This window comes from Mesoplodon bidens, assembly GCF_964165515.1.
Source record: "Mesoplodon bidens genome assembly, chromosome: 7".
Classification (NCBI taxonomy): Eukaryota; Metazoa; Chordata; class Mammalia; order Artiodactyla; family Ziphiidae; genus Mesoplodon; species Mesoplodon bidens.
The window spans coordinates 31,108,666-31,121,324 of NC_138164.1; the positions used below are offsets into that span (position 1 = coordinate 31,108,666).

Below are 12,659 nucleotides of genomic sequence, written 5' to 3' on the forward strand. Positions count from 1 at the left end.
TAAGCCTGATAAAATTTTAGGCAGATTTAGGAAGGAGTGTGTGAATAGTACCTTAATATTTTTGAAAAAATCTTGGAGTGGTCTTTGGGGTCTGAGAGTGTTGTAGGCATCATTACTTCCATCTAGTCACGCAATGTTAGAAGCATCCCAGTAATTCTTTTTACGCATTTCCTTGCTGAACTGTCATATGTATTTGTATAGGATGATGCTGATGTGGAGTGGAAATTTGCAAGGGCCAAACTTTGGTTTTCCTACTTTGAGGAGGGAAGAACTCTTCCTGTTCCCTTCAACCTGGTGCCAAGTCCAAAGTCCCTGTTTTATCTTCTACTGAGGCTTAAAAAATGGATTTCTGAGCTGTTCCAGGGCCATAAAAAAGGTTTCCAGGAGGATGTGGAAATGAACAAGGTGATTTGACTTGATAATTTAAAATTATATTTTTAAATGCTGAGACCATTATAACCACTGTGCCACATCGCTTTATAAAGAAGCAGTCTGTGATGACATGTCCATCCATTCCCAAATGTAGTCACTTAGCTCAGAGCAGTCCTTTGGCTTATGTCTGTTTATTAGGAGCACACTGGACATTTCTTCTTAAAAATATAAGAAAAAGTCATGAAATGTAACTAAAGTAATGTACTACATTATCTGGAGTGGGTACTGAAAGGCAGAGCTATTCTGGGCCCCATTTTTGCTGTTATGGCTACATGTCCCTCACTTCACCTTCAATTTATACAACTAGGTATATTTATATACCTCAATTTATACAGCTTCAATTTTTTGCATGTTCAATTTATACAGCTAGCTGATTATGACTTGGGGGAATCTGACAGACAAGTAAGTCCTACATTGAAAAGTTCAGAAATCAATTGCTCACATGTAATATGGGAGACCAGGTTTGGCATTAAGTAGTTCAAGAAAGAAATATCTAAGGAGACTAATTGGAAACAGTAATCCCATGAGGCAGTACCACCTTAAGAAGCCATGAAAGAGAAGAGGTTTAGTGCTTAGATGAGGGAGTAGAGCAATCACAGTGGGTTTAGAAATGTGTGGAGCATGTGGAATGCTGTGTAGAATGCATGGGGGTGGGGAGGTTACTCTCAGCAGGGAACTCTGCAGGGGACAGAACTCTATATCCAGAAGGAGCACTGAGAGACTAGATGCCTCCAGAGGAGGAGGGCCAGGAAGGGAACAGGTGTGGATATGGTATCATATTATGTGGACGTGAAGGAGCTGGCTGCTTCCAATTCCCAATTTTAATGAGGAAACACATTTAATTTTCTCTTCAAAAATAGGAAGAGAGGGCTTCTCTGGTGGCGCAGTGGTTGGGAGTCCGCCTGCCAATGCAGGGGACTAGGGGTTCGTGCCCCGGTTTGGGAAGATCCCACATGCCGCGGAGTGGCTAGGCCTGTGAGCCATGGCCGCTGAGCCTACGCGTCCGGAGCCTGTGTTCTGCAACGGGAGAGGACACAACAGTGAGAGGCCCGTGTACCGCAAAAAAAAAAAAAAAAAAAGGAAGAGAGGCAATGGGCAAAAGTTGCAAATAGTTCATTTTTAGTTCTATGTAAATAAAAAAATTTGTAACAACAAGATCTGCCCAACAGAGTGGTGGGCTGTCTTGTGAAATAGTGAGCTCCCCATCATTGCAAGTAATCAATAAATGTTGGCTGACCAACATTAGGAATTTATAGGTTTTCCTACACTGGTGGGCAACTGAGCCAAATGACTGTAAAAGTTCCTTGCAGCTACACGATTCTGTTATTGAATGATTTGCTACTTACTACGTGAGATTCTCAAGTTAAGCTCCCAGAGCTCCAATTTCCTCAACTGTAATATGGGAATAAAAATCATATCTACATCATGAAAATCAAATCAGATAAATATGTAAAAGTGCTTTGAGAATTCTAAAGCCCTCTTTAAATGTATTATCATTATTTTGTATAGGAATTTTGGAAAAATATACCATCTTTGGTGCTCTCCCAAATGTATAACTTACAGAACTCAGTGTGTTGAGTGGCAAAATTTTCCCTCACTTTACTTAATGTTATTAAGTGTGTAGTTTACAGGTGTGATTAGAGCTGCAACCCAAGACAATTCAGTCTTGAAAAGGAAATGTCCAAGTACTCACCAAAGGGAAGACCTCAATAGAATATGTTTCTCTCATTGAAACTTGCTGGAGAATTGGACCAGATGGCTTTTAGAATATAGAATAAAGAAAGAGTGAAATTCGTTTTATAATCCCCAATGTAAAATTAGCGATTGTACTTATTTTACTCTCTATCTTTAAAAGAGAAATGAAGAAAAGAAATTTGGAATTCTGGGAAGTCAAGAAGACCTTTCAAAATTATCACTTGACAAAAGACAGGTAAGATCACATTTGAAAATATGAAGCCACGAGTAGGTTCAGGCTTTCTACTCAGAGAAAAGGACAGATGTTCAGAAGCAATTTCAAGAAACAGTAGACACATTAAAGAATTAACAATTTAACAATGCTCAAAGAATCTGTTATTGGGAAGTGAAAATAAGCCTGTGTCCTGTTAATCAGCAGAAAGAATTACATGGCTGTTTAAGACAGATAGTAAACAAGTATATTGAGGTACTTATGGGTGATGGAATATAGGAATTGTGATGTAAAGAAGGGAAAATTGAGATAATAGGGACCTGATGGGGATATAATTAACTTAATTCTCGGCAGCTCAGGTGGAGATTATGCACACCTAACAGAGCTGCATTATTTGTCAGTAATCGAGAAGCTATCAAAAAAGGCACCCTGAGAATTTAATGGCTCCTGTCATCAGCCCAGTTTATAATGAGCAATGTTCCCTGGAGCTGCATCAGCTCCGTCATTTGGAGTGGCAAAATCCCTGATGCTGAGGACTTAGGCTTCATTCTGGCAGCAGGCACATAGTAGTGGTACAATAAATGTGTGTTGCTGAGGGAAATTATGAGTGAATTAATTAGGAGAAGGGCAGTGTATCAGGTGGGACTAGCATTCAGTTGCACATATCATGGTGTTTTCAACAAGACAGGTGTTTTCCCCCCCCCTCTCATTTAACTCTCCAGAGTTGGCAGTACAGGACTGTTGTCAGGAGTGAGTCTCTGTGATTCTCCTGGATTATTTGGTCGTAGTCAGATGCAAGATGACACCTCCACCTCCAGACATCACACCCACTTTTCAGGCATGAAGAAGGAATGAGGCAAAGGAAAAGTGGGCCCCAAGCTGCATCACCCTCAGAGATGCCTCCCAACAATTTCTGTTATTATACCTCATTAGCCAGAACTCTGCTACAGGGCCACCCCATGGGACACAAATGCCAAGGAGGGATGCTATTTTGTTTTGTGTTTAAGCCAAGTATGTTACCTCCTCCAACAAAATAGGAATACTCTTATGTATTGATATAGTATTGATATAGCCAGATCATTGAACCAAGTAGTCAGAAGGTGGGGATCTCATCTTATCTCTGCCCCTTTAGCAATTCGTTTGACTTCTCTGAACCTTAATTTCCTCATCTACAAAATAGGAATGATCAAGTTGTACAGCCCAACACACAAAATTGTTGAGAGGATTCAGTTGATGCTTTGTAAATCACAAACATTATTATACAAATAGTGAAGTACTTGTTATAAAGAAGCAGCTTTTTGTTATTTGGTTATGAATAACTCAATAAAAGTTTTTCAAAAATAGGTCAGTGTAAGTTGGATTTTATAGTTTTCCAGTAAGAAATTACTTGTGCTGAAAGTGTGATGAATGCATGATAACAATAAAGCGTTGGACAAATATGAGAAAAATTCAGGGGGGATCAACATGCCTTTTTTCTTTATGATAGAAACTATAGTGTCTTTCAATCAAATAATTTTATTTTCTTTGGAGTTTCTCAAAAAATGTGGAAACTTAAAATTTGTTTTAATCATCTGGAAAATACATTTTATATTTTTTAAACATGGCTTGGATTACTCTACACTTTCCGATAGCACATATTTCAATCCCAGGTGGAAGCAAATTCTTTAAGAGCAATACGAAGCCTCTGGTATCTGATCACAGTGGTACATCAATAAAATGTTGATTCCAATGTCAGCTGAACCTTCTAGAGACCCTTTTGAGAGACTGTTTATTGTAGCAGCCAGGGGAACGTACACCTCAGGTTTTCTTTCAAGAGCCTGCTTCAAGGAGTTCGGTCAGCTGACAGCCTCTGGTTGCAGCATCTTTGGGGTCCCCTCAGCTTTCCCACCATGGCCGTGCTCTTTAGGTCCCGTATAGTTCATGCCAACACAGGACCTCTCTTGGGGCACTCTGGACCACAGCTCCCCATTGGGCTGGCTGACTTTCTCAGACAATCTTATTACATTTCCCTCTTTCACAGGTGAGCCACGCCTCACGGTCTGGGAGCTTTTTCTGCCTTCTGCTGCCACTTCCCATTATCTTTCACAGGCATACTTCTGAATACATCTCATATTTCTCACTTTGTCTTGGCATTTGATTCCTAGAAGGCCAAATCAACACAAGTGTCTGTTTTCCCTTACCATTTAAGCTTGTGATGAACAAAACTGAGGCATATTTCACATAGCTTGCTTTTGCTTGATACATTAACTATAGTCCTGAGAAAATGTTTTTTAAAGCAACCATTTATAGTTCCAATCAGTTTTTTGTTGTTGTTGCTGTGTGTTTTCCCTAACCCAGTTTGCCTGGCTTTTGCTCATTCTTTTTCATAAAGTCTATGTCTAAAATGGCACAGTTAAGTTTCTATTTTGCTGGGGTCTTCTTTCTTGACTCCTTGAAAGTTAAAGTGGTTAGGTCGCACAAACCTTCCTTCACATCTGCTTCCTTCACATCTGCTGTATAAATAACTATAACACTATATAAAACAGTCAGATGAGCCATATAAAAATACTTTTTACCGTATCTATTTATTATCTTTAATCATCTCCTTCAGCTCCGCATATCACTGACTTTGGTGGTTAGCATTAGCTTTTCGGACATATTGTCTGAAAGGACAACATACATTAATATTCAGTCTCTGCCATACTGTATTACATGTGTAAACCTGAAAATGCCAAATAACTTCTTGAATGTTTGCTCTGTTCCAGCTCTAGAACAGATCCCCTTCAAGTTGTCAGTTTCAGATCAGGTTTTACATGCCATGCACCATAGGCCAGTATGGAGCACAGATGTTATTTTAGTATTTTGGGTCCATTCTGTACTGGATTGAATGAGATATGGAGATTTTTTTTTATCAGTTACATATCCAGGAACTATGTCCTTTAGCTTCTAATTAGGTCAGGGGCTTTCTTTTTAGTCATCTGATGAGCCAGTGATATAATGTAGCTGTTCCAATTTGTTACTGTCACCAGGGTCACTTCACCAGATGAATTTGTACCAATTACCCATCCTCTTCTCCAGGTCTATAGAGTTAAAATCTCTGGCCATGGGGCCTGGAAATGTGTATTTTAATAAGTCCTTAGGAGATTCTAATGCTCATCTGGGTATGGGAATCACTGAGTATTTCATTCCCTGAATGACTTAGTCATGGACATGAACACATCAGTAAAAATCAATATTCAGCAAAGGGTCTCCAAAAGAAATAGAGCAGATTAAAACTAACCATGAAATAGGCCTAAAGCCACATAGTAGATACTTATCCTTCTGTACAATAATAATAGCTGTTGACACTTGTACAACCTCTACTATGTCCAGCTACTCATTCTATACACCTTTAATCCTCATATTAGCTCTAGAAGTTAGGTAATATTATTTTCCCTATTTTATACATGAGAAACCTTAGGTTAACAGAGGTGAAATGACTTGCTCAAAGTCCCACTTTAGACACATGACAGAGACAGAATTCAAATCTATATCTGTTTGATTTCAAGCAAGAGCTTTTACAAGCACTGTACCACATGGTTTCATGTCATCTGTGCACCCCCTGCTGACTGATCATATTTCCTCTACATTTTCAGTTCGTTGCTTTGATCCCTGCCTCAGACCCCTCAATGTGGGGAATGGGAGACTGACTCCTAGTACTATGTCCAACAACATAAAAAATTCCCAAGACTGAGGCTTACTTGTTATTCTTAATGAATAACAAACAAGTTATTTAGTGTTCCTCACTCTACAATGAAGCTGCAGCAAGATGAGAAATGCTAATATCAAACTAATTACTAGGATTAAAAAGAAAAAGCAACATAAGGAATGCAGGAAATGCGGTAGAAGCTATGGGGGAAAAAAAGGACAGGCAGTGCTTTATTCAGAATCGGCGTGTGTATTTGCATTAGACAGGAAGAAAGCTTACACCCAGTCCTTCCTGCTTCTACTCAACAAATTCCCCTTTCCCACTCCCATCACATTATGTGTCAGTGCCATCTATAAATGTCCAAATCACTAAGGTTTAAATGCTATTCATATTACCAACTGAATTCTCTTGACTTCCCAGTCTATTTTAGCAGCTGTACATCAAAACAAATATAAGTTAGAATTTTCTGCCACCAAGTGGTAATAATGCTTCTTTGCACCACTGGGTAAGTTTCTTCTTACATATTACTCCTTTGCGTTATTAAATTTTTAAACATGTATTTGTTGAATACCTACTATATATCAGAAACTGTTTAGAAATTTTTGCTAAACAAATGTTATATTTGCATGCAAATTCATTCTTCAGATTTAGAGCAGAACTCTTCACATAAAAGTGATCCAAATGAATTTGTAACTGTTTAGTCATATACCATTTAACTATACTAGTCGTTCCCACTGAGAGGTAATTTTGATTCCACACTACCAGCAGTCCAGGGTGCATTTGCAATACCTGGAGACTTTTTTGGTTGTCACAACTAGAGAGGGGAACTGTTATTGGCATCTAGGGTGTCAAGGCCATGGGTGCTGGCAAACATTGTACAATGCACTGGAAGTCCCCCACAATAAAGAATTACCCAGCCCAAAGTGTCAAAAATGTTACAGTTGAGAAATCCCAGACTCTACCCATTGGGTGCATGCAAAGAGGAGCTGTGTGTTATAAAAGTGTATGACACACTGTAGCTGCAGTCATTGACACGTCAAGATCTACAATCTGGAAAATCTACAATTATACCCATTCTCAAATGAACAGAAAACTGTTTTCTGGCTTTCCTGGTACTCTTACCTCTTCTGTGTCATCCAGGGTATTAATTTGTAAGTCATCTGCCTCAGCCCTTAAAACCATGTTTCAGATTTATCTTTCCCGTGTGGTTGAGCTGCAGCCAATTGGTTCACGAACCTATATTGTACACGTCTTGTATAGCAAGTTGTCCAGAAACCAAGTGAACTCTATTAGTGACCCAAAGGCACTTCTCCCTTCATTCATTTCGCCAACCAACAACTTTTGAGCACTTACCATCTGCTGGACAGTGATGGCTCTTAAGGCATTGAGATAAACTAAACAAAGTCCTTCCTTGTGTAGAGCCCAGGAGGATGTAGACAATAACCATGTAAACAAGCCAGTGAATAAAGTAATTGGCAATTGTGAAGCACATTATGAAGGGTACAAAAGGCCTAGCTTGCTCAAGATCTATTTTCGTGGGGTAGGCAGAGAAAGCCATTTGAGGAGCTTATGTGTTGAGCTAAACTCCAGCGGATCAGACAAAACAAGTCAGACAGGCAAAGAGCCAGGAAAAGAGTGTTTCAGGAATTGGGAACAACAAACCTTAAATTAGAAATGAGAAAAAGCCTGCATAGTGTTAATATAATATTAAGTTTCCAAAAAAGGATTATTGCCATAGGCATGGTGGGTTGTGGAGCTGCCTTAATTTGGAATGACCGTCACAACGAGTATTAAGGTCCACACATTCATCTCTAAAAAATCTAAAAGAAGTATAATTTTTCACTTTCTTTTTTCCATGAACACCATTTGGATGTGTTAGTGACCTCTAACAAAAGAAGGAGACATCAAATTAATGATTTGCCACCATGAGGCTGTGCATTCATGAAGAGATGGACGTGATGCACACAAAGATTCCCTTTGCCTGGATCCTTTCACTCTGATTATGAACCTGTCCTCACCCTCCATGCTTTATCATAAAAACTGGGGGTTGGAAGTGATGACTCTGGTCATCATGTTTAATGATGTCTTTAAAACATAAGTCATAGTTTGAAATCCAGGAATCATATCAAATATATTAAATATCATTATATTTTATAATATTATAAAAATAAATGATTATGTAATTTGAAAATAAACATTAAAATATGTTGACGTTTGCATTTGTTTCACAAATTCGTAAATTAGTAGGACTTGAAAGACTGTAGAGGTCAACTAGGGCATTCCCTTCACCGTCAGAAGAGATTGTAGGGTTTCAGCTTCTCACCTAGTATCCCACAGCTAACTTGTGGCAGAGCCAGATTTGAGTTTTCAGTTTGCTCTTCTACAGAACCCAAGCTGCTTCTCTGGTTAATTTGGTCAATTGTAAAATTTTATCTTAATTTTTTTAAAGTTAATATAAAGTTAAAAAAAATACAGACATTTTGTTGACATTATTAGAGAGGGTGAAAGAAAAAGGCAAATAGCTACATGGAAAAGGATGCTATCTAAACAATATCTTCACAATGAATATGAATCTTGTCAGCCTTGCCATACTTTTCGTATTATCATAACTCAGCTAGATCATAGTTATTTATGTTATTCATTAAATACCCAGAACATAGCACAGCACCTTACATATAGAGGTCACTCACACATACCTGTTTAATGGATGAATGTGTGCATAGCTGCTTGAATTCAGCATGTGACCATTTAAAGAATCAATGCTTTGAAGTTAAGACAAGGATTTTAATTGAGTCTCATTGAGCTTTACCTGTAGCAACTTAGATGTCATTGGGAAATATAAATCATGGCTGTCTTAGTAGATAGTCTTGAAGTTTCTTTTCCCCTGGAAGAGTTTTGCACCCTAAAAAATATATATTTGGAGATGCTGTGTTTTGCTCAATTTCTCCTACTTATTTCTTTGTAAAACCATTTTTTCCCTTTAGAAAATGCCTTAAAGAGGTTTTTAATCATCCTCTTAGCATGTTAATATGGTACTTTAGCACCTCTCTTGTAGATTACTTTCCTTGTTATTTTCATATTCAAGCAAATGTATTATTTGAAAAGTGTTGCCCAGATAAGATACTATATATATCCTAAAATTCAAATGGTTTATTAGTGCTTTCTTGGCACCTGAATCCTATCCTACAGCAAAGTCTTACCCTGGTGTTTCTTCAGGAGTCTTATCACAGTCTCTACTGCAGGTGTGGATGGTGTAGTCAATCATGCTGGACTGTGGATCCCTCATCAATGGACTTCTGAGATCACCACCATTATTTTCTCAACTTGTTTGCCTCTTCCTCCACCAAGGATGTATCTGTGGGAATGTTAAAGCATGACTCTCATGACAAAATGATTGATAGCCACAAAGTCTAAGAGTGTCCTCAGACAACCTCTAATAAACACTGAGAGGCTGAACACACCTAAAGTGTCTATGATTTGTCTTGGAAGACAGAATATTAAGCAAATTAAGTTAAAATGGCACTATACATATAGAAAAGATTATTTATATATATGAGACTTAGTTCACATATATAACTATGAGATAAATATCATCACATTTAAAAAAAATTAAATGATAATCAACTTCTAATTCTTTTCAAAATACAGTTTGGACATAGTAAACAATCAAGCTTAAGAAGTTCAGAAGATTTCCAGTTAAACAGTTTCAATAATCCTCCAAGACAATATCAGGTAAGCATGAAGTTTTAAAGAAATAAGACTAGTTATTTGTAATATTTAGAAACTCAAACTATGTGATTATTTAAATGAAAATGAACTGTTATGATATTTTTCTCAATATCAAAATAATACACTAATTCAGAAAAATATTTATTGAGTAACTACCACATACCATGCACTTTCTAAGTACTAGAGATATAGAAGTGAACGAAATAGATGAAGTCTTGCCATCATGGAACTTAGAGCCTACATGTTTATTGTAAAAAGTCTATCTTACTAATGTGAATTCTCCATTGTTGTTCTTTTCCAAGTTGTTTGGGTTATTCTGTTTCTTTGCCTTTCAGTATAAATTTTAGAATAGATTGTGTATCCCAAAATTGTGACTGTGTTGAATCTATAGATCGATTTGAGTAGAATTGTTGTCCTAACTATATAAAGTCTTCCAATACATGAATACAGCAAAAAAAAATAGTCTATCTTACAAAAAACATAAAGAAGAGAGTAAAAAACCCCACCATTGAGAAGTAAAGACTACTTACTGTTTGCGAATATTCTGCCAGATGATTATATGTATGTATATAATTTTACATATATTTTAATATTATTATAGAAATGTGTATGTCATGTTATATAAATGAGTTAACAAGGCTTATATAATGAATAATAGTTTTTCACTTCACAAAACATATATTCATATTAATTTTAATGGATGTGCTATATTCCTTTGTACAAATAAATAATCCTCTATTGATGGACATTTAAGGTTTTTTTTTTCACCATTATAAGTAGGACTACTATGAATATACTTGTCCATGTACCTAATTACATCATTAGGATAAGTTCTTGAAAGTGGGATTTGACTATCATTTAGTTTAGGGTTTAGGTAGTAAGATTTGGTTTAGCTATATATCCACCCAGGACTTCCTGCATACTTGCTGAGTCTCTTACTTTTTATGAAAAGTACATAGTAAAAGCAATATCCTCATGGTGGAAGCTCATGTGCTGGAGAAATATCATTACATTGAAGCTAGCCATTCCTAAATTATTAGCAAGTATAAAATCAAAACTGGCTCCATTTCCTTGTAATGGAGTGGAAAAGCCATAAATGAGGGCACATTTGCTTAACTTTCCATTTCCACGTGCAGAAGTGCACACCTCTGACCTGCCCAGTTGTTAAGGCTGTGTCTTGTTCTAACACTTTCAAGTAAAATACAAGCAATGAACATCAAGGATTAGATGTTTGCTCTGAACTTATTCTTTTCTCAAGAATTAACTTTTGAGTCATTGGTCCTGGTGATGTGAAAATTACTTTTAAAATCTGGAGATAGTATGCATCCCCTACTAGATACATCATCTTAATCTTTCATAGCTATCATTTCTGAAGTGCTTACTAAAGAGAGAAAAAATCAGAAACTTATTCCAAATGAGAGATTTATCATGAACATAAAACTAAGATGGATTTCTCTTTTCTCTGTCTAGAAAATAATGAAGAGGCTCATTAAAAGATATGTATTACAAGCCCAGATAGATAAAGAGAGTGATGAAGTGAATGAAGGTGAGTTGAACACAGGGACAAGTCAGCCCCTGAATATGAGCCAGGATCTGGGGCCTGAAGCAAAGCTGAGGGAGAGCTGGAGAGATGGGCATGGGAAGGGTGAGCTTCAACAGGAGAAGACAGAATCTCGCCAACCATCAGTACTGCTACATACTGGGGAAATAGGCTATTTCTCCACAGTTGGGGGCAGATGCCACTTGCTAGATAAGTAACTACAGTCATCTCTTAGTATTCATGGGAGGTTGGTTCCAGGACCTGTGTGGATACCAAAATCCATGGGTGCCCAAGTCCCTTATATAAAATGAAGTAACTACTACAGTCTACCCTCTGCCTCCGCACACATAAAACCCGAGGATAGGGAGAGAGAACTGTGTTATATCCGTGGGGGGCTTGGAGGGAGAAGAAGTGGTTGGGGATAGTGAGGGTCCATTGCCCCCAAACCCTGTAACATTTGCCACCAATGTTTCCCTTCCACTGACTTCAGGAGGACTACGTTATAAGTTTTCTCTATAATCTTTTCACTAACCAAAATACTGAGCTGAGAAAATAGAAACCTGCCCCCATTAAAAAGTGATTTCCTTTGAAAGGATTCAAAATACAGATGTGTGTGGCAGTAAGGCTGATTTCAATCTATCCCAGAATCACTAGTTTCTCTGCATTATGTATTTGCAATTGACTTCTTATCACTCTTGTTTTGCAAAGGGGAACTGAAGGAAATTAAACAGGACATCTCAAGTCTCCGCTATGAACTTCTTGAAGAAAAAACTCAAAATTCAGAAGACTTGGCAGAACTTATTAGAAAACTTGGGGAGAAATTATCAATGAAACCAAGTCAAGAGGAAAGCAATAGATAATGCAAAGTCTTTCTTTAAAATTCATATTTATTTGTCCACTTGAAGCCATGTTATTTTCTGATTTATTTTTTTAAGTGCCAATATGACCAGCTTTTAAAGAAGAAAAAGTTCAAAGATAACTTGGGTCATCCTATTATTTGGAACTCTACTATTTAATATTTTTGATGATTAAATTTCATTATTCAGGCTAAAGGTTGCAGATCATGATGAAAATTATGCCCAGTTGTTTGGTGCTTGTTTTGTAAACTGCTTTCTTGGGTACAACTATTGTGATGATGTGATAGCCATGTAGTGTCTGCCTGGGAATCATTTTAGCTGGCAGGGCAGACACACCATATTGTGGTATTTCCCCAATGGAGATTTCAGGTACCTTCTTGCCTGCTCTGTGGATCCTTGCTGGTGACTTCCAGACTTGAAATCTAGAGAAAAATAATCTCTTGCCATTTAGATAATACTGTTTAATCATCTACCCTTCTTAGCCCCCACAGAATATGATTGATAATATCTGTGCAAAATGGGGTTAAA

The 12,659-nt window shown here is 37.4% G+C and overlaps 1 protein-coding gene across 8 annotated transcripts in view; it reads left to right on the top strand.

The window, feature by feature from the left end:
* The window catches only part of TRPC6 (transient receptor potential cation channel subfamily C member 6), a 114,906-nt gene extending 102,556 nt beyond the window's left edge, over positions 1-12,350 (top strand). For 6 of the 8 annotated variants that reach the window (XM_081238742.1, XM_081238745.1, XM_081238744.1 and 3 more), the window contains 5 exons: positions 202-405; positions 2,288-2,362; positions 9,654-9,737; positions 11,205-11,280; positions 11,983-12,350. In XM_081238742.1, coding sequence (XP_081094868.1) covers positions 202-405; positions 2,288-2,362; positions 9,654-9,737; positions 11,205-11,280; positions 11,983-12,134 — 591 coding nt within the window. In that variant the 3' untranslated portion in view covers positions 12,135-12,350. Of the gene's footprint in view, positions 1-201; positions 406-2,287; positions 2,363-3,060; positions 3,769-7,884; positions 8,123-9,653; positions 9,738-11,204; positions 11,281-11,982 lie in introns of those variants that run through there. The other 2 variants (XM_081238749.1, XM_081238748.1) reach the window with 2 other exon arrangements.
* Positions 12,351-12,659: the final 309 nt, after the last annotated feature.